At 43.6% G+C, this 22,426-nt stretch overlaps 1 protein-coding gene and 1 long non-coding RNA gene across 5 annotated transcripts in view; one reads left to right on the plus strand and one right to left on the minus strand.

Annotated features, from left to right (window-relative positions):
* Positions 1-22,426, plus strand: part of LOC132542014 (uncharacterized) — a 78,466-nt gene that overhangs the window by 49,439 nt on the left and 6,601 nt on the right. The gene's annotated exons all lie outside the window — the stretch shown is intronic.
* The window catches only part of BLTP2 (bridge-like lipid transfer protein family member 2), a 49,426-nt gene continuing 27,029 nt past the window's right edge, over positions 30-22,426 (minus strand). For 3 of the 4 annotated variants that reach the window (XM_060204017.1, XM_060204018.1, XM_060204019.1), the window contains 15 exons: positions 21,337-21,494; positions 20,904-21,110; positions 19,637-19,736; positions 19,247-19,429; positions 15,737-15,858; positions 12,591-12,746; positions 12,386-12,507; positions 7,452-7,632; positions 4,532-4,622; positions 4,228-4,334; positions 3,954-4,089; positions 3,722-3,852; positions 3,453-3,554; positions 1,235-1,369; positions 30-870 (listed from right to left, as the gene is read on the minus strand). In XM_060204017.1, coding sequence (XP_060060000.1) covers positions 688-870; positions 1,235-1,369; positions 3,453-3,554; positions 3,722-3,852; positions 3,954-4,089; positions 4,228-4,334; positions 4,532-4,622; positions 7,452-7,632; positions 12,386-12,507; positions 12,591-12,746; positions 15,737-15,858; positions 19,247-19,429; positions 19,637-19,736; positions 20,904-21,110; positions 21,337-21,494 — 2,114 coding nt within the window. In that variant the 3' untranslated portion in view covers positions 30-687. Of the gene's footprint in view, positions 871-1,234; positions 1,370-3,452; positions 3,555-3,721; positions 3,853-3,953; positions 4,106-4,227; positions 4,335-4,531; positions 4,623-7,451; positions 7,633-12,385; positions 12,508-12,590; positions 12,747-15,736; positions 15,859-19,246; positions 19,430-19,636; positions 19,737-20,903; positions 21,111-21,336; positions 21,495-22,426 lie in introns of those variants that run through there. The other variant, XR_009553138.1, reaches the window with a different exon arrangement.

The following is a 22,426-nucleotide window of genomic DNA, read 5'->3' on the forward strand; positions in this document are numbered from 1 at the left end:
TTCAACACAATTTAAAAAAAAGGCCAGCATCCAATTTAAAATATATTTTTCTCTTTAAATCATTGTCTTATCAATCTCCAGGGCATACCCCAGGGGAACCCATGGCCAGCCCTGGCTCCTACTGCCACTCTCCCAAATAAGCTTGGCACAGATTGAGGAGAGGCTGGCCCCTCCCCCAACACTACTATCTCCTTCATACAAGGCAGTGGATGAGGACAGATCAGGCCCTGACCTCCATCCTTAGCTTTCTGGCACAGAAGGAGAACAGTTATACTTAGAAATATCTATATATACACATAGATATATAGATATATATTATATATATATGTCTGTTTATAAAAATTTACCACACTTGATCAGGTCTGTCCCCCCATGTCCCCTCTTTCAGCTGACCCCAAAGGAACCATATCCTTGCCCTGGGTCTATCCCCTGGATCTTGTTCTTTTGACGTCCCCTCTGGGCTTGGGCCAGCCGATCAGTGTGAGGTAGAACTCAGCATTATTATCCACCACGCTCAGCAGGAAACAGGTCAGCAGCTGAAGAGCAATGCCTTTCTCCACAATAGTATGTAGGCTCCTGAACCCCACAAATCCTAATGGATGAAGCAAAGTGCCTCCCACCCCAAAAGTCTCTGGGGTCTGAGTCATCAGTCAGAGCCTATACTGCAGCCACCCCTGGATTGCAGGATCACTTGCGTCTGCCAAAGATGGACTTCTTGCCAGGGTTCTTGTTGCCCACACTTAAACCGATGAGGAGCCGAGCTTTCTCTTCCTCTTCCTGCTGTTTCATGTTGAGGTCTGATTTAGTTTCGAGTTTCCCCCGAACCTCAGAACCTGTCGCAGGCTTCAGCCTTAGTTTCTCTTTGATTACCTGTTAAGTTAGAGAGTAAAAGGGAAGGTAAATATTAGTGGGACAGGCAGAGTAAATCAAAGTGAACGAAATAAATAAAGATCTAATAAACTTAATGTGAAGGCACAATGAAGCAATTCAAAGTATAAACTGCACAGTTTAATCAGAGTCCATTCTAAATCTGAAGTTGTTGCTTCTCCGGTTAGTAAACATACAAAACACTTCATTTAGTCATCTGGGCTAAGTCACAGAACAGGGAGAGATGTCCACTTAGTTCACCTGCCCCTTCTCAAGGCTGTTAATACACCCTACAATGAAATACTCCTGAGCAGAGGACATGCTCGCCAGCCTGTTAACTGGACAGACATGATTTTTGGTGGAATACCTGGGCAACCAGGGCTTTGCGGCTGTCCCTCTTAACAGCCATGGCAAAGTCTAGCCATGTCCATGTGTTGTTGTGGTATTCCAAACAGGGGAGGACCAGGTTAAGGTCACCCCAGTCCACACTGTTCTTCTCACCCTGTAAGAGAAGGGGGAGAAGGGGAAAAATGCATATATACATATACATATGTATATACATACACACACACACACACACACACACACATATATATATATGCAGCTGCTATTTTTAGTCCCACTCAGTACTTGAGTGCAAGTCTAGTTAGTCCCTTCCTGCATCAGTAACTTAGATCCTGCTTTTCCCTTAACTCAGTCTGGTAATGGAAACCTGAGGGGAACAGAGGAAACTTGTGAAGCTTCCCCCCCCCCCCCGCAGGTGGGGAACAAGGACTTAAACCCGGGCCCTTGTACACTATAATGTGTGCGCTTAACCAGGCACACTACTGTCTGGCCCCTCATCCACTTTCTACTGTATTCTAAAAAGTGCTGGAACATGGCTAGGGAGGGGATATGGTGGATAGAATGCAAGACTTGAATGTATAAAGTCCAGGGTTTGCTATCAAGAACCACTTATGCTAGAGTGGGCTTCAGGTCTTTTTTTCTCGTTAAAGTTGCATTCAACAGTCTCCTGAGGTAGACAAATTCTTATGATCTCTGGTTCCTAGGTATTTTAAACTTATTTACTTATTGGATAGACAAAGCATCAATCACACTGGCACATGATGGCACTAATCAAATTTGTGACCTCATGTCTGAGAGTCCAATGCATTATCCACTGTGTCACCTCCCAGACTACATAAATAAATCTGAAAAGAAAACTGAACAGCCAGGACAACAGTCCAACTGGCTGATCAGATGCATGTCTTTGTTCCTTGTATGACCCTCATCAGTGCATGGGGCTCTGGCTTCAATCTCACACGAAATCTTTCTCTTTTCTTTCCTCTTACCAGAGCCCCAGAGCCCTGCTCAGGTCTGGGTTATGGTGACACAGGGGACTGAACCTGGGACCTCAGAGCCTCAGGTATGAATGCCTTTTAGTATAACCACTATGCTTCCCAGGCCACATGAAATAAATCTTTTTAAAAATATTTCTTGGGGGGCAGGGCGGTAGTGCAGTGGGTTAAGCGCAGGTGGCACAAAGCTCAAGGACCAGCATAAGGATCCAGTTTGAGCCCCCGGCTCCCCATCTGCAGGGGAGTCATTTCACAGGTGGTGAAACAGGCCTGCAGGTGTCTGTCTTTTTCTCCCCCTCTCTGTCTTCCCCTCTTCTCTCCATTTCTCTCTGTCCTATCCACAACAATGACATAAATAACAATAATAACAGAACAACAAGGACAACAAAAGGGAATAAATAACATATATGCTATATATATATATATATATACATATTAAGATTTTACTTATTTACTAATGAGAAAGATAGGAAAGAGAGAGAAAGAACCTGATATCACTCTGGTACATGTGCTGCCGGAGATTGAACTTGGGACCTCATGCTTGAGAGTCCAATGCTTTATCCCCTGCACCACCTCCCAGACTACTTTCTCTTTTAAATTTTTTTCCCCAGAGCACTGCTCAGCTCTGGTTGATGGTAGTGTGGGGGACTGAACCTGAGACTATGGCACATAGTCTTTGCATAACCATTATGCTATCTGTCCCACTGAAATAAATATTATTTTAAGTATTTATTTATTTATTTATTCCCTTTTGTTGCCTCAGTTGTTTTTTATTGTTGTAGTTATTGTTGTTATTGATGTTGTTGCTGACAGGACAGAGAGAAAAGGAGAGAGGAGAGGAAGACAGAGAGGGAGAGAGAAAGACAGACACCTGCAGACCTAGCACCACCACCTGTGAATCGACTCCTCAGCAGGTGGGGAGCCAGGGGTTCGAACTGGGATCCTTATGCCGGTCCTTACGCTTTGCACCACCTGTGCTTAACCCACCACACTACTGCCCGACTCCCTGAAATAAATCTTTTAAAAAATAAAATGGGGTGGGGGAGATAGCATAATGGTTATGCAAAGAGACTCTCATGCGTGAGGCACTGAAGTCCCAGGTTCAATCCCCCATGCCATCATAAGCCAAAGCTGAGCAGTGCTCTGGTGTTTCTCTGTGTGTGTCTCTCTCCCTGCATCTAAATAAATAAATAAAATAATTTAAAAAAAATAAAAAAATAAAATGAAAAGTACTGGGGAAGAGCAGACCTTGTAGCTCACACACAGTGGAACTTGTGGAATCTTTATATAGATAAAGGAATTGTTCATGGCAGCTCGCTCTTTCATCTTGTCAATATCATCCACAGGGTGCTAAAAAACAGAAAAGAAATTGAGTCTCTGAAATTAGAACCCCAGCATCTCCCTTCCCTTTCAACCCTGCAGTAGACACAAAGGCAAAAGAAAAATCCCACAGCCAGGAGAGAGTACCAAAAGGTCACTCTCTCTCTCTTTTTAATCAGTAGGTGCATATCTAGTACCTCAGGTGCTTTGCGAAATGACCTTCTGACCCCCGAACTCCGGTTCAAGCCCTGTGTCACACCCTTCCCAGGGCCCAGGGATGTAGCGTCATCTGCTGCAATCAGCTGCCGAGGCTTAACTACTGGAATTCCTATGGGAAAGCAAGCACACCAGCTGTCATCCTTGTTCTAGAGCCTGAGCTGCCTCTGGGGCCGCTAGCCCATCCTGGAGCTCTACCACCGAAGTTCTCACCAGTAGTCACCAGTTTGGATTTATCTTCTTCATCACCAACCTCATCATCTTCCACACTTCGGCCAGGAAAGAAAAAGCCCATTATTCTATGGAAGAACTGGTGTGTCAGCTGGATGGTGAGAGGCACCACATTTACCTAAAGAGGAGAAAAGCTGAAGAAGCAATTAAGCTCAGATGTCATCCCTCAGTTTACCTACCCCTAAGGTAGCATAATATAGCACATATAGCTTTGGGCTGCCTTTTTTTGTAGGTCCCCAAAGGACTCTTTACTAACCTCAAAATGCTCCTTAACAGAGATACCTCCAACAGGGGGTCGGACTTTACTGAAGAGGCGCAGAGCCAGCTGTCGCCCAGACTGGCAGGAGCTCTGGGGCCGTAGGACTACCTGTAGGACAGAGTGGCAAGTCATCTCACTCATCTGCAGACTGAGACGGAAAGCAATGGTCTTGGCAAGGTGGGAGAGTTTTTACCATCTCAGAACACGACACTGTGTCCCATGGTGGGCTTATGTGGAAGGGACATAGAAAATTTCCTGTGCTGGGAAGAACGTTAATGAACTAGGAATAGGAAAATAAGACTTGCCTTGTAGACAGCATTAGGAAGGAGGTTATTCATAGTGAACCAGCCCAATTCCAGAAGGTGTTCTGCTGTGTCATCAGACTTATTCACCTATAAAGACAGGACAACCCCCCACCCCATTCATAAGAATAAGCTTTCTCAAGAGCTTACCAAAGAAATGGTATACTGGCATACACAGTAGTCTTTTCAGTAGTGTCTCTTATTCCATGCTGAAGATAATTAAAAGAGAGGCAGGATGGTGGTGCACCCAGTGGATCACATATATTATAATATTTAAGGACCAAGATTCAAGACCCCAGTCTCTGCTAGCAGGAAGAAAGTTTCACAGGCAGTGAAGCAGGTCTGCAGGAGTCTATCTTTCTCTCCTTCTCTCTGTCATATCTAACAACGACAACCTCAATAACAACAATAACTACAACAATAAAACAACAAGGGCAACAAAAGGGAATAAATAAATATTTTTTAAATATATATTTAAAACATTTATTTTTAAAAATTTTATTTTATTTTTTTTAAATTTTCCCTCTTGTTGCCCTTGTTTTTTTTTTATTGTTGTTGTAGTTATTATTGTTGTTGTTATTGATGCCATTGTTGTTAGATAGGACAGAGAGAAATAGAGAGAGGAGGGGAAGACAGAGACAGGGAGAGAAAGATAGACACCTGCAGACCTGCTTCACCACCTGTGAAGCAACCTCCCTGCAGGTGGGGAGCCAGAGGCTTGAACCGGGATCATTAAGCCTGTCCTTAGCTTTGTGCCACAGCAGTTAACCTGCTGCACTACCACCCAACTCCCTTTATTTTATTTTTAACCAGCTCTGGCTTATGGTGGTGCGGGGGATTGAACCGAGGACTTTGGAGTCTCAGGCATGAGAGTCTGTTTGCATAACCATTATGCTATCTACCCTCTGCCCAAAAATATATTTGATTTATTTATTTAAATTTATTTAAAAAAATTATTGATTCCCTTTGTTGCCCTTGTTTTATTGTTGTAGTTATTATTATTATTATTGATGTCATCATTGTTGAATAGGATGGAAAGAGGAGGGGAAGACAGAGAGGGAGAGAAAGATAGACACTTGCAGACCTGCTTCACCGCTTGGGAAGGGACTCCCTTGCAGGTGGGGAGTGGGGACTTGAACCGGGATCCTTATGCTGGTCCTTATGCTTTGCGCCACATGCGCTTAACCCACTGCACTACCACCTGACTCCCAATATGTAAATTTTTAAAGATAATTAAAAGAAAGTTGAATGCCAGTGTAGAAACTAATGGTTCTAAGTATTTCTGCTGTTTGTTTTAGAGACATAAAGACAGAGAAAGAGAGGAGGAAGAAGACCACAGCACTGAAGCTTTCTTCAATGCAGTGAGGGCCAAGCTCAAGCCTTGGTCACATACATGGAAAAGCAGCACACTAATCAAGTGAGCTATTTCACTGGCCAGAAATTAATGACTCTTATTTCCAGCAGACCTGGAAGGGTACTTCCCTCTGGGCTAACTTTCTAGAGATAAGTAATCAAGAAGACAGCATCTGAGCAAGCTCATCTATATCTTATTATTAAACCAGGGTTATCTCTGGGGATTGGTGCCTGTATGATGAATCCACCATTCCTGGTGGCCATTTTTTCCTTTTATTTGATAGGACAGAGAGATATTGAGAAGGGAGGGGAAGGAGATAGGGAGACAGAGAGATACCTGCAGACCTGCTTCACCACTTGTGAAGGGACTTGAATCCAGGTCCTTTGCATGATAATGACATTGTGTGCCTTCAACCAGGTACACCACCAGCTGGACCCCTACTCATTCCTATTATTGTTAATAATCATATAATACAATAGTCCCTTTTTGTGAGTTAGATGCCTGAGATAGGTTGATACCTCTCAATAGAAGAAGAACCTCTCAATACATTTTTTTTGTTTTTTAACTAGCATACTGCTCAGGTCTGGCTTATGCTGGTGTGTGGGATTAACATGTGAGTTCAGATCCTCAGGCATGACAATCTCTTTGAATAACCATTATGCTCTCTCCTCTGCCCTCAAAATATATTCTTAATTTTTTGGGGGGTATTACCTTTATTTATTGAAAAGAGACAGACAGAAATCGAGAGGGAAGGGGATAGTAGGGGGGGGAGAGACACCTGTAGCCCTATTTCACCACTCGCAAAGCTTTCTCCCGTAGGTGGGGAGTGGGGGCTCGAACCCAGGTCCTTGTGCATTGTAACATGTGCTCAACCAGGTATGTTGCCACTCGGTGCCCCCCAATTTTTTTTTTGCCACCAGGGTTATTACTAGGGGCTCAGTACTAGCACTACGAACCCCCTGCTCCTGGAGGCCATTTTCTTTTCTTTTCTTTAAAGATTTTATTTATTTATTAATGAAAAAGATAGGGGAGCGAGAAAGAACCAGACATCACTCTGGTACACCTGCTGCCAGGGACTGAACTTAGGACCTCAAGCTTGAGAGTTTATTGCCTTAGCCACTGTGCCACCTCCCGGACCACCATTTTTTTTCTTTCTAATAATTTTTTAATTATTAGATATGACAGAGAGAAGTTGAGAGAGAATGGGAAAATAGAAAGAGGAAGAGAAGTGGTCTGGGAGGTGGCGTAGCGGTAAAGCTTTGGACTCTCAAGCATGAGGTCCTGAATTCGATCCCCAGCAGCACATGTGCCAGAGTGATGTCTGGTTCTTTCTCTCTCCTCCTGTCTTTCTCATAAATAAATAAAATCTTAAAAAAAAAAAAAAGAGGAAGAGGAAGAGAAAGACACCTTCAGACGTGCTTGAACACTCATGAAGCAGACTGCCTGCAGATGGGAAGCAGGGACTCAAACCTGGGCCCTTGTGCTTGGTAATACGTGCACTTAACTGGGTGTGCCACCACCCAGCTCCCAATATAGTCTGCTTTATGTGAATATATGTATATTACCTTGCTATAGAGGAACCGCTGCAGCTCTAGTTCAGCAATTCCCAGCTGTCCATCTTCCTCTGTCAGGCGCCAGCGTGCTTGAGCAAAATAGAACTCAGTACGACGAACCACACTAACATCTTCCTGTTGCTTTCTCAATTCCATCTTGTTGGCCTGCTGTAACTGAAAATCCTTAAAGCACCTAGTTAATGGACAGGAGGGCCAAAGTCAAAATAGGCAATGACATTTAGGTTGAGGTAGTGTTGATGGCTCTAGAATGAAGCAGGATTTAAAACCAGAGATTGAGTCACTCTGGAATAGCTATTCTATATATACATACATATATATATATATTTGAATCTATCATTCTTCTCACACTGGACAATAGGAGCAAAAACCTCATCTTTCTTTCTTGTCTTTTTTTTTTTTTTTAAACAGAGCATCACTCAGCTCTGGCTCATGGTGGTGTGGGGGATTGAACCTGGGACTTCAGAGCCTCAGGTATGAGAGTCTCTTGGCAGAACCATTAGGCTATCTACCCCAATCTCATTTTTCATATCCTCTTATTTTATTTTATTTATATTGGATAGAGACACTGAGAGAGAAGGGGGAGACAGAGAGGAAGAGAGACAGAGAGACACCTGCAGACCTGCTTCACCACCTGTGAAGCCACTCCCCTGAAGGTGGGGAGCCTGGGGCTTGAACCGGGATCCTAACGGGTCCTTGCACTTTGTGCCACGTGCACTTAACCCGCTGCGCTACTGCCCGACTCCCTTTTCATATCTTCTTGATAGTTTCTTACTACAAGTAACTCTTGTGATGGCATCTGGAACTGTTTTTTTTTTTACCAGAACAATGCCTAGCTCTGGCTTGTGGTGTGGGGGGGTGGAGATTGAACCTGTGACTTTGGGGCCTCAGGCAATGAGAGTCTCTTTGCATAACCATTATGCTATCTACCCTGCAGCCCCCCCTTTTTACTTTAAGATGTTTTACTTTCAGTTCAACTGCAATACTGCAATTAATTTCCAGCTCAAGATCACAAAAGTGATGTTTTTCAACTTAAAACTCTTTTCCCTTCCCTGAAGATACTTTAGTAAAGACCTAATAAAGGGATCATTTTTATTATTATTTTTCTAAAGACGGAGAGGGAGAGAGAGAATGATGGGCTGGGGAGACAGCATAACGGTTCTGCAAAAGACTTTCATGCCTGAGACTCTGAGGTTCAATCCCCAGCCCCACCATAAACCAGAGCTGAGCAGTGCTCTGGCTGGTCTTTCTCTCTGTATCTTTAATTTTATTAAAATAAAGCACCTAAAAAAGGAAATGGGGAGGGGAAGAGAGACCATAGCATCAAAGCTTCCTTCAACGCAGTAGGGGCTGGGCTTGAACCTAGATCTCAAACATGGCAAAGCAGCTCACTATCACAAGTGAACTACTGATATTTCACTGTCCCAAAGGAATCTTCTTTTGTCAACCTCTTGGTCAAGTCCAACAAAGTTCATTTAGGAAGAGATGAATCTATCATATCAGACTTTGATAATGCACACTAAAGACTATAAAAACAGGGGCTGGGGAGTCGGGCGATAGTGCAACGGGTTAAGAGCATGTGGCGCAAAGCTCAAGGACAGGCGTATAAATCCCGGTTCGATCCAGCAAGAAGCTTTTGGAAATCATCAGGCAATACAGTAATGTGTCAGGCTATAAAATTAACATTCAAAAGTCAGTGGCATTCCTCTATGCAAACACTAAGTTAGAAGAAATTGAAATCCAGAAATCAGTTCCTTTTTCTATAGCAACAAAAACAATAAAATATCTAGGAGTAAACCTAACCAAAGAAGTGAAAGACTTGTATACTGAAAATTATGAGTCACTACTCAAAGAAATTGAAAAAGACACAAAGAAGTGGAAAGATATTCCATGTTCATGGGTTGGAAGAAGTAACATCATCAAGATGAAAATATATTACCCAGAGCCATGTACAAATTTAATGCTATCCCCATCAAGATCCCAAGCACATTTTTTAGGAGAATAGAAAAAATGCTACAAATGTTTATCTGGAACCAGAAAAGACCTAGAATTGCCAAAACAATCTTGAGAAAAAAGAACAGAACCGGAGGCATCACACTGCCAGATCTCAAACTGTATTATAGGGCCATTGTCATCAAAACTGCTTGGTACTGGAACATGAACAGACACACTGACCAGTGGAATAGAATTGAGAGCCCAGAAATGAGGCCCCACACCTATGGACATCTAATCTTTGACAAAGGGGCCCAGACTATTACATGGGGAAAGCAGAGTCTCTTCAACAAATGGTGTTGGAAACAATGGGTTGAAACATGCAGAAGAATGAAACTGAATCACTGTATTTCACCAAATACAAAAGTAAATTCCAAGTGGATCAAGGACTTGGATGTTAGACCAGAAACTATCAGATACTTAGAGGATACTTGGGCCCTCCTCAATCGCTATCGAACAGGCCATGGCCTGTGCGCCGCTATGTTCCATCGCTGGGGAGCCAGAGACGACCCGAATTGCCCCTGCGGCTACAGACAGACTATGACCCACATAGTCAATGACTGCCACCTCTCCAGATTCAAAGGAGGTCTCGAAACTTTACATCAGGCTCAACCTGACGCTATTGACTGGCTACGGAAGAAGGGCAAACGCTAGAAGAAAAAGAAGAAGAGGCAGAACTTTTTTCCGCATAAATTTTAAAGACATTTTTCAATGAAACGAATCCAATTACAAGGAAGACTAAGGCAAGTATAAATCTATGGGACTACATCACATTAAAAAGCTTCTTCACAGCAAAAGAAACCACTACCCAAACCAAGAGACCCCTCACAGAATGGGAGAAGATCTTTACATGCCATACATCAGATAAGAGTTTAATAACCAACATATATAAAGAGCTTGCCAGACTCAACAACAAGACAACAAATAACCCCATCCAAAAATGGGGGGAGGACTTGGACAGAATATTCACCACAGAAGAGATCCAAAAGGCCGAGAAACACATGAAAAAATGCTCCAAGTCTCTGATTGTCAGAGAAATGCAAATCAAGACAACAATGAGATATCACTTCACTCCTGTGAGAATGTCACACATCAGAAAAGGTAACAGCAGCAAATGCTGGAGAGGGTGTGGGGTCAAAGGAACCCTCCTGCACTGCTGGTGGGAATGTCAACTGGTCCAACCTCTGTGGAGAACAGTCTGGAAAACTCTCAGAAGGCTAGAAATGGACCTACCCTATGACCCTGCAATTCCCCTCCTGGGGATATATCCTAAGGAACCCAACACATCCATCCAAAAAGATCTGTGTACACATATGTTCTTGGCAGCACAATTTGTAATAGCCAAAACCTGGAAGCAACCCAGGTGTCTAACAACAGATGAGTGGCTGAGCAAGTTGTGGTATATATACACAATGGAATACTACTCAGCTGTAAAAAATGGTGGCTTCACCGTTTTCAGCCGATCTTGGATGGACCTTGAAAAAATCATGTTGAGTGAAATAAGTCAGAAACAGAAGGATGAATATGGGATGATCTCAGTCTCAGGCCGAAGTTGAAAAACAAGATCAGAAAAGAAAACACAATTAGAACCTGAACTGGAGTTGGCGTATTGCACCAAAGTAAAAGACTCTGGGGTGGATGGGTGGGGAGAATACAGGTCCATGAAAGATGATGAATGACATAGTGGGGGTTGTATTATTAAATGGGAATCTGGGTGGGAGTTGGGCTGTAGCTCAGCGGGTTAAGCGCAGGTGGCGCAAAGCACAAGGTCGGCATAAGGATCCCGGTTCGAGCCCCCGGCTCCCCACCTGCAGGGGAGTCGCTTCACAAGCGGTGAAGCAGGTCTGCAGGTGTCTATCTTTCTCTGCCCCCTGTCTTCCCCTCCTCTCTCCATTTCTCTCTGTCCTATCTAACAACAACAACATCAATAACAATAATAACTACAACAACAACGAAAAACAACAAGGACAACAAAAGAGAAAATAAATAAATATTTTTTTAAAAAAAGGGAATCTGGGGAATGTTATGCATGTACAAACTATTGTATTTACTGTTGAATGTAAAGCATTAATTCCCCAATAAAGAAATAAAAAAAAAAAATCCAGGTTCGAGCCCCTGGCTCCCCACCTGCAGGGGAGTCACTTCACAGGTGGTGAAGCAGGTCTATAGGTGTCTCTCTTTCCCCTTCTCTGTCTTCCCCTCCTCTCTCCATTTCTCTCTCTCCTATCTAACAACGACAATAATAACTACAACAATAAAACAACAAGGGCAACAAAAGGGAATAAATAAATAAATAAATATTTTTTTAAAAAAGAGCAGGGGCCGGGTGATTGCGCACCTGGTTGAGTGTACATTATAATGTGCAAGGACTTTGAGCCCCAGTCCCCACCTGCAGGGGGAAAGCTTCGCAAGTGGTGAGGCAGCACTGCAGGTGTCTCTCTCTCTCTCCCTCTTTATTTTCCTCAACCCCCTAGATTTCTGGCTGTCTTTATCTAATAAATAAAGATAATAAAAATAATTTTTAAAAAGACTATAAGAGCATAGTGAAGAAAGAAAGCAACTCTAACTGGGAACACTACAAGAGAGCAGGTAAAGAATTCTACGGTAGGGAGTCAGGCGGTAGTGCAGCGGGTTAAGCACAGGTGGCACAAAGCGCAAGGACCATCGTAAGGATCCCGGTTCGAGCCCCCAGCTCCCTACCTGCAGGGGAGTCACTTCACAAGTGGTGAAGCAGGTCTGCAGGTGTTTATTTTTCTCTCCCCGTCTCTGTCTTCCCCATCTCTCTCTATTTCTTTCTGTCCTATCCAACAACAACATCAATAACAACAACAATAAAACAATAAGGGCAACAAAAGGGAATAAATATTTTTAAAAAAGAATGCTAGGGTAGGGTAAGGAGATAGCGTAACATTTACGCAAACAGAATGCTGGGGCACCTGATGAGGATATTAAGCTCTTCGCTTTCCAGTTGTAGATTGGCCTTCTCCTGATTTAGCTGCAATTGAAGTTTTTGGTTCAGGTCAAGTAGGTTCTCATTCTTGCTGTCATCCTGCAGAGACTAGGGGACCAGAACAACAGAAACTGAAAGATCTCCCTTGTTGGAGACCTCCCTGTCCTCAGACTGCCTAGGCGCCTACCTACCTTCATGATAGAGTACATCTGCTTCTCCAGCTGCCGGATCTGAGCCACATGTTGCCGCACCGCCTCCTGCAGGTGTAATATGCTGCTGCGCTGCTCCTCGGGATTGCTGGAGATCTCCAGCTGAAACCTGACCCTCTGTTTCTTCTCACTGTGCTCCTAAAGAAATGGAAAAAGAAATGTTGAATGAGATTTTTTTTGTTAAAGTTTTATTTACTCTATATGGGAATAGCTTCACATGAAAGTGAGAGTGAGGGAGTCAGGTGGTAGCGCAGTGGGTTAAGCGCATGTGGCACAAAGCACAAGGTCCGGTGAAAGGATCCCGGTTCGAGCCCCTGGCTTCCACTTGCAGGGGAGTTGCTTCACAGGTGGTGAAGCAGGTCTGCAGGTGTCTATCTTTCTCTCCCCCTCTTTTTTTTTAAATTTTTTTTAACTAACTTTTTAATTTTTTAAATATTTATTTTCTCTTTTGTTGCTTAACATTGTTGTGGTTATTATTGTTGTTGTTATTGATGTCGTTGTTGTTGGACAGGACAGAGAGAAATGAAGAAAGGAGGGGAAGACAGAAGGGGGAGAGAAAGACAGACACCTGCAGACCTGCTTCACCACCTGTGAAGCAACTCCCCTGCAGGTGGGGAGCCGGTGGCTCAGACCGGGATCCTTAAGCTTTGCACCAAGTGTGCTTAACCCACTGCACCACCGCCAGACTCCTAATCTCCCCCTTCTCTCCATTTCTCTTTGTCCTATCCAACAACGATGACATCAACAACAATAACAATAATAACTACAACAATAAAACAAGGACAACAAAAAGGAATAAATAAATAAATAAATATTTTTTTAAAAGAGTGGTCCGGGAGGTGGTGCAGTGGATAAAGCATTAGATTTTCAAGCATGAGATCCCGAGTTCAATCCGCAGCAGCACGTGTACCAGAGTGATGTCTGGTTCTTTCTCTCTCTCCTATCTTTCTCATTAATAAATAAATAAATTTTTAAAAAAATGGAAAAGAAAGAAAGTGAGAGTAAGAGTGAGAGTGAGAGAAGCCAGAACAACATTCCCACACATGTGATGCTGGCAATGAGCCTGGGAGTCTGAGGCATGTAAGTCCTGCGCTGCACCAGCTGAGTTATCTCCCCTGCCACTTGAGTAAGATTTAACTGACAGTTTGTTAGTAGTAAAGTGAAATACAGAGAAGGACAAGGAATGAGGGTCTTAAAATAACAACAAAATGGCAACAAAGGTCCCATGTTCAAGCCCCAGCACTACCATAAACCAAAGTAGGGTGGGGTGGGGAGGGGCAGGGAGGGGAGGCAAGGGGAGGGGTTATGGCCAGCAAGGTAGCTAGCTTGTATAATACACTGCTTTGTCATGTGTACAGCCTAGACTGTAGCCTGGCTCCTACCATGTTGCAGTAAGCTTTGGAGCTGAGGCTTCTTCCCCATTCTCTCTCTAAACCTCAGCCTCCATCTATCTGAAAAAGTCAACCCAGAGCAGTGAAGCCCCACAAATGACTGGGAAAAAAAGTGGGGCTATGTTCTGGAGAGCCCATCTTTACTTGTCATCCATAGTAGCAAGAGTAATGAGCTGGGAGTCGGGCGGTAGTGCAGTGGGTTAAGCGCACATGGCACAAAGCACAAGGACTGGCCTAAGGGTTCTGGTTCAAGCCCCCAGCTCTCTACCTGCAGGGCAGTCGCTTCACAAGCAGTGAAGCTAGTCTGCAGGTGTCTGTCTTTCTCTCCCTCTCTCTGTCTTCCCCTCCTCTCTCCATTTCTCTCTGTCCTAGCCAACAACAACGATATCAATAATAACTACAACAATAAAACAACAAGAGCAACAAAAGGGAATAAATAAATACATAATTTTTTTACAAAAAGAGTAATAAGCTGGCCTACACAGAAGGTCTGGCAGTGTGGATGTCACAATTAGCCAGCCCTGGGGATGAGGGGGCAAGGAGGAGTATTCTGAGGCAAGGAGAGTCATGTAGATTTAAAAAAAATAGTGAACTGTCTAGACCAAGAAGATGGCTCAATGGGTAGTGTCTAGGACTTCCAGGTGTAGGGGGTCCTCGTTTTAATACCTGACATTATATTTGCCAGAGTGCCAGAATAACGTTCTGGTCTCGGGATCTCAGTCTCTCTCATAAAACAAAACAAAGGAGAAAAAAAAAAAAAAAAGGCAGCATAAAATTGACCAAAAAATGTCCACAGGGTCAGAGAGATAGTTCAGTCTATTAGAGGATCAACAACTAGGCTGGATGTCTCAGAAGTCTTAGGTTTAATTCCCAGAACCACCTTACGCCACAGCAGAACAGTGCCTTAATCTCTCTCTCATAATAAATACATGTAGAGCTGGGTGGTGGGTGCACTTGGCTGAGTGCACATATTAGTGTGCAAGACCCAGGTTCAAGCTACTGGTTCACCTGCAGGGGGGAAGCTTCACTAGGAGGGAGCTTCACGAGTGGTGATGCAGTGCTGCAGGGGTGTTGATGTCTCTCCCTCTTTCTCTTTAAATATTTTTTTAATTTATTATCTTTATTTACTGGATAGAGACAGCCAGAAATCAAGAGGGAAGGGGGAGATAGGGAGAGAGACAGAGAGACACTTGTAGCACTGCTTTACCACTTGTGAAGCTTTCCCCTGCAAGTGAGGACTGGGGACTTGAACCTGGGTCCCTGTGCATTGTTAACACGTACACTCAAATAGGTGCACTACCACCTGGCCCCCCTCTCTCTCCCTATCTCCCTCTTCCCTCTCAATTTCTCATCCCTGTCCAATAACACTAAAAAATAATAACAATAAAATAAATACATTTAAAGAAGTGGGAACTGGAGAGGTAGCATAATGGTTATGTAAGAATGTCATGCCTAAGGCACCAAAGGTCCCAGGCTCAGTCCCCTGCACAACCATAAATCAGAGCTGAGCAATGTTCTGGAAAAAACAACAAACAAACAAAAAATTACAGTCTTAGGAACACTCAGATTTTTCCTAGATATGTGAAAATTCACTGTCACTACTGACTAACAGAGGATATACCCAGCACACGGTCCTTCTTCCACTTGAAACATGGCTTTTAGTATTGGGCCCCAAACAGAGTACAAATGCTGAGGGTTCCTGTGAGGAACTGGCATCCTGCAAGGGCTCATACTCACCTTCCGCTTAGGTTCTACATGGAGCAGCAGGTTGTTGACGATGTCCAGGATCATGGCATACTGAGCGGGGTTGGTGGAGATTTCAAGCTCATGATGGATAAGGGTGAAGGTATCTACAGCGCCTACATAAATGATCACAGCTAGATAAGAGACTCATTGCTAGATAAGAGATTTGCAAAGAAAGGACTCGAGGGAAGATGCTTATGGGTAGAAACAAGTTTGGCTATTTCCCAAACAATACTCACTCATTCCAGCTCTCCCCAAAAGCACAAGTTATAATATAGAACAAAGTGAAATACAAATTCCCAGTACAGAGTATAACTTTCACTTATTTATTTTGAGAAAAAGAGAGTGGTCCAGGATATGGAGCAGTAGGTAAAGCATCGAACTCTCAAGCATAAGGTCTCAAGTTTAGTCCCTGTCCACACATGTACCAGAGTTATGTCTGGTTCTTTCTCTCCTCCTATCTTTCTCATTATTACATTTTTTTCTTCTTTTTTTGCCTCCAGAGTTATCACTGGGGGTCGGTGTCTGCACTATAAACCCACTGCTCCTGGAGGCCATTTTTTTTTCCATTGTTGTTGCTGCTATTGTTGTTGGATAGGACAGAGAAATAAGAGAGAGGAGAGGAAAGACAGAGAGGGGGAGAGAAAGATAGACACCTGTAAACCTGCTTCATGATTTGTGAAGAGATGCCCCTGCAGGTAGGGAGCTGCGGGTCTCGAACCTGGATCCTTAAGTCAATCCTTGTGCTTTGCATGATATGCACTTAACCTTGTGTACTGCCTGGACTCCTAAATAAAATATTTTTAAAAATGAGAGATGTGGTCTGAGATATGGAGCAATGGACAAAGCATTGGAATCTCAAGTATAAGGTCCTGAGTTCACATGTGCCAGACTGATATCTGGTTCTTTCTTTCCTCCTATCTTTCTCATTAATAAAACAACATCTGTGGTCCGGGAGGTGACGCAGTGGGTAAAGCGTTGGACTTTCAAGCATGAGGTCCTGAGTTCAATCCCCGGCAGCACATGTACCAGAGTGATGTCTGGTTCTCTCTCCTCCTATCTTTCTCATTAGTAAATACATAAAATCTTTAAAATAAATAAATAAAAGAACATCTTTAAAAAAAATTGAGAGGGAGTCGAGCTGTAGCACAGCGGGTTAAGCGCAGGTGGCGCAAAGCACAAGGACCGGCATAAGGATCCCGGTTCAAACCCCGGCTCCCCACCTGCAGGGGAGTCGCTTCACAGGCGGTGAAGCAGGTCTGCAGGTGTCTATCTTTCTCTCCTCCTCTCTGTCTTCCCCTCCTCTCTCCATTTCTCTCTGTCCTCTCTGTCAACAACGACAACAACAATAATAACTACAACAATAAAACAACAAGGGCAACAAAAGGGAATAAATAAATAAAATAAACATTAAAAAAAATTGAGAGATGTTCTTTCATTAAAAGTAAGTAAATAAAATGTTATAAAGAAAAGAAAAAAGAATGAGAGAGGAGGAAGAAGGAACTTCAGTATAAGATTGTGCTGAGGGTAGAAACTGACCTTTGGGGGCTCAGGCATGCAAGCTGGTATTCTAGCAAAGTAAGCTGTCTCCCTGGTGACAGTGAGAGCTTTCTTTCTTTCTTTCTTTTTTAAAGTATGAGGCAGGAGAAAGCACCAGTTTCATAGTTTCATGCCCCTGTCCCATCCCCATTAAAAAAAAAAATTTATGGGGAGTCAGGTGGTAATGCAGTGGGTTAAACGCAGGTGGCGCAAAGCACAAGGAGTGGTGTAAGGATCCTGGTTCGAGCTCCTGGCTCCCCACATGCAGGGGAGTCACTTCACAGGTGGTGAAGCAGGTCTGCAGGTGTCTCTCTTTCTCTCCCCCTGTCTGTCTTCCCTTCCTCTCCATTTCTCTCTGTCCTATCCAACAACAACGACATCAATAACTACACCAATAAAAAAAAAACAAGGGCAACAACAGGGAATAAACAAATATTTTTTTAATTATTATCTTTTTATTTATTTACTGGATAGACAGCCAGAAATTGAGAAGGGGGAGACAGAGAGGGAGAGAGACAGAGAGACATCTGCAGCACTGCTTTACCACTCACAAAGCTTTCCCCCTGCAGGTGGGGACCAAGGGCTTGCACCTGGGTCTTTGCACACTGTAACATGAGCACTCAACCAGGTGTGCCACCACCTGCCCCTCCTATTTTTTTTTTCTTTGAACCAAAGCATTGCTCAGCTCTGGTTTATAGTGGTGCAGGGGGTTGAACCTGGTACAGTAAGACTTTTAATAACACTATTGCCTCAAAACCACTAAAGAGGACCAGAAAAGTAGACCAGGAGGTAAAGTGTCAGTGCTGTCATAGATGTGACCTAAGTTTCATATGAGAGATGCTATGGCAGGGTTGGGAGGTGGCATACCCACCTAGTTGAGCATACATGTTACAATGTACAAGGACCCAAGTTTAAGCCTCCAGTCCACCTGCAGGGGGAAAGCTTTTCTAGTGGTGAAACAGTGCTACAGGTGTCTCTCTTTCTCCCTCCCTATCACCCTTCCCTCTCAATTTCTGGCTCTCTATACAACAGATAAATAAATATAATAAAATATATAAATAAATACTTTAAAAAAGAAAAGAGTGGGCATAGGGCGGTAGCGCAGCAGGTTAAGTGCAGGTGGCGAAAAGCACAAGGACCAGCGTAAAGATCTCAGTTCCAGCCCCCAGCTCCCCACCTGTAGGGGAGTCACTTCACAGGCAGTGAAGCAGGTCTGCAGGTGTCTATCTTTCTAGGGTCTTCCCCTCCTCACTCCATTTCTTTCCTTCTAACTCTCCCCCCCCCCCTGCCTCCAGGGTTACCGCTGGGGCTCGGTGCCTGCACTAGAAATCCACTGCTCCTGGAGGCCATCTTTTTTTTTTCCATTGTTGTTTTGTTGCTGTTATTGCTGTTGTTGCCACTGCTGCTGGACAGGACAGAGAGAAATCAAGAGAGGAGGGGAAGACAGAGGGGGAGAGAAAGATACCTGCAGACCTGCTTCACTGCTTGCAAAGTGAACCCCCTGCAGGTGGGGAGCCAGGGGCTTGAACCAGGATCCTTGCTCTTTGCACTATGTGCACTTAACCTGGTATGTTACCACCTGGGCCCCTTCTTTTTTAAAATTTTATTTATTATCTATAGACAGAAATTGAGATGGGATGGGGAAGATAGAGAAGGAAAGAGAGAGACACCTGCAGACCTGCTTCACCACTGGTGACTTTCCTCCTGCAGGTGGGGACAGGGGTTCAAACCTGGGTCCTTGCACATGGTATTATGTGCACTCAACCAGGAGCACCAACACCCAGCCACCACCCGCCCCTGATCTCTTTGTATTTAAAAAAAAAAGTGTCCCTGGGCAGTGATTCATGCAAGTGAGAGGCTCTGGTGCCACAAATAAGAAAACTAAAAAAATCACAAATAAACAAGGGAAAATGACTACTTTTACAACTTCCTTAGTCTCCTACAAGCTGTTTATGCCCCAATTACCTTCCTGCTTCTTTAGGAGATCTTCTTTTTCCTGGTTCTCATGAACCTCAGGTGGCTTAATCTGAGTTGCCAGCTCAGGATCAATGTCATGGCTGTAACTGATATAGTACATTCGGCAGTTGCAGCGTGAAATGATTCGCTGGACTTGCTGGGCTTGTTGTGCTTCAGCCGGCTGGTTCCAATCTGGAGAGAGATGGGAATGAGATAAGAGAAAGCATTCTCAATAAAGGCTATTGTGAGAGTCCCTCAACTATGTGTACTGTCTGAAAAATTCTAGGCCTTTTTAATCTAGCCTAACACAAAATAACCCTACTCTGACATCTCTTTATCATAAAACTTAGACAAGAAACAAGGTCCCTTTAGAATCTCTATTTGATGTGAAGAGCTGACCTGTGGTGGTGGTGACCATGCCTCCTACTGCCTGCCCACTCTCCATGAGCTCCTGAACAGAATCCAGACTACGCTGCCGATGTTCCTCGATATTCTTCACCTAGAAATGAGAGATACATGCACTTTTAACTCCCAGAAGTTCTGGCTAACTGGATCACAGATCCCCATGATGTAAGTGGTTACATTTACTATCTAGTACCTACTATCCACTGTGCCACCTCCCAAGCTGAAAAGTTTTGTATTTTTTCAAAGTACTTTCAGGGCTGGGAAGATAGCATAGTGTATATGCAAAAAGACCTTCATGCGTGAGGCACCAAAGGTTCTAGGTTCTATCCCCAACACAGCAAGCCAAAGCTGAGCAATGCTCTGGGGGGAAAAAGTATTTTCTTATTTGAAACTCTTAATAATCTTGTGAGGATGAAGTGTTTACTCTGTTACAAATAAAGGTCACTTGGCAAAGGGCTCCTGGCTAGTAAAATGACAAGGCTGGCACTGAAATCCACATAACTTGACTCCTAGACCAGCGCCTTTTCTACTTAACCTTACTGTTTGGCTAAAACAACTAATCATGTTTTTAATAAGAGAGCAAAAAAGAAAACTACACCTTAAAATTTTCTGTCTGCTGAATAACATGATGATTAATAGGAATCAACAAACTTTGCAAAGTAAACAAGTCTCAACCTAATTTATTCTCATGCTAGGAATTAAATAGTATGAGATAGAAAAAAAGCACGGGGACGTAGCGCACTGGATTAAGCACACATGGCGAAAAGCACAAGGACCAGCAGTGTAAGGATCCCAGTTCAAGTCCCTGGCACCCCGCCTTCAGGGCAGTCGATTCATAAGCAGTGAATCAAGTCTGCAAGTGTCTTTCTCTCCCCTTCTCTGTCTTCCTCTCCTCTCTTAATTTTTCTCTGTCCTATCCAACAACAGCAATGGCAACAACAATAATAACCCTAACAACAGCAACAACAAGAGAAAAAAAAAAAAAAAGGCCTCCAGGAGCACTGGATTCATAGTGCAGGCACTGAGCCCCAGGGATAACCCTGGAGGCAAAAAAAAGAAGAAAAAAAGAAAGAAAAGAAAAAAAGCACTATGTGCTCATAGGTCAGAGACTGCCTATAATTGCTAACTCAAGGGTTTTAGTCTTATATATTCCACTAAACTTCTGTTAGTAGGTATTGTTGAGTCTTGCAGCTGTTTTGGTGTAAAGTATCAATAATGGACAACTGGTACACAAGAGGCCTTCCCAGTCCTGATGACTAACCTCTAACCAGAGCTGCCGACCATCCTGCTCAGTGGGACTGCTTTCAGTGGTGGCAAAGTACTGCATGCCATCCAGAAGACAAGTCCAAGATGTCTTTTGCTTTAATGTATCGCCATACCAGGCTGGATGGTGTTGGCACTGAAGCAGCTGGGCTTTGGCAGCTGACACAATGACACAGCCTTCTGTTTCTGCTCCACGAAGAACCATCTATGCCAGAGAAAAAAGCAGAGTCAGAATCCCGAGGCTAGAAAGGACATGAGTGAGAGGACTGTACCAGTGGCCAAAGCTGGTTTTAATTCTGGCTCAGAGTGAATTCTACTATCTTTCAACATGATGATTATCTCAAAAACTTACTGGAAGGGTGATGGGGGAAGGCCTACTAATACAACATGGCTTAGCACAAGGTTGGGATGATCTCATAAAGAGAACGTACCTGGCAGTTGACGAGCTCAATAAGGCAGTTTCGATTATATATATCATCAGTCTGGCAGGCAGCAATGCCACACAACTGGTCACTCACACCTGACTCCTCTTCTGTGAATACTACAAACTTATCTGTCTCTTCAATAAGCTTCTGCAACATGTAGGCACCTGGCAGAAAAATAGGAATTGAGAAAAAAGTGACAGTCTCAATGGCAGAGAATATAACCAAACCAAAATTATCTTCCTTCAAATTATCTGTCTAGGTAAGGGTTAGAACATATATTCCCTGTAGCAGTAGCACAGTGGGTTAAGCGCACATGGTGCAAAGAGCAAGGACTGGCGCAAGGATCCCAGTTCGAGCCCCCGGCACCCCACCTTGGGGGGGTGACTTCACAAGCGGTGAAACAGGTCTGCGGGTGTCTATCTTTCTCTGCCCCTCTCTGTCTTCCCCTCCTCTCTCCATTTCTCTCTGTCCTATCTAACAACGACAACATCAATAACAACAATAATAACCACAACAACAATAAAAAAAACAGTGGTGCAGGAGGTGGCACAGTGGCTAAGGCACTAGACTCCCAAGCATGACGTCCTGAGTTCTATCCCCATCAGCACATGTACCAGAGTAATGGCTGGTTCCTTCTCTCCTCCTATCTTTCTCATGAATAAATAAACTCTTTAAATAAAAAAAAAAAAAGGGGGGGCAACAAAAGGGGAAAAAATGACCTCCAGGAGCAGTGGGTTCATGGTGTAGGCACCGAGCTCCAGCAATAACCCTGGAGGCAAAAAAAAAAAAAAAAAAAAAAACCAACCATATACTTATTACTCAACCTGCAACTTCCCTCCTTCTTACCCCCATGACTGCTGAAGATAACAAACTGGTTGTCATTTAATTTCCCCCTAGATTTTAAACAAAGTAACAGATTCCCAAATAACTTTAGAAATGCTCTTTTTTTGTTGTCACTTGGGTTTCATCATTCCAGGTCAACCTTCTCAGACAGAAAAGATAAAGACAGAGAAATAGAGACAGAGAAAAAGACACCACAGCACCAAAGCCTCCTTCAGTGAGTACAGGCTGGGCTTGAACCTGGGACATCTGCATG

The sequence above is a fragment of the Erinaceus europaeus genome, chromosome 12, assembly GCF_950295315.1.
Source record: "Erinaceus europaeus chromosome 12, mEriEur2.1, whole genome shotgun sequence".
NCBI lineage: Eukaryota > Metazoa > Chordata > Mammalia > Eulipotyphla > Erinaceidae > Erinaceus > Erinaceus europaeus.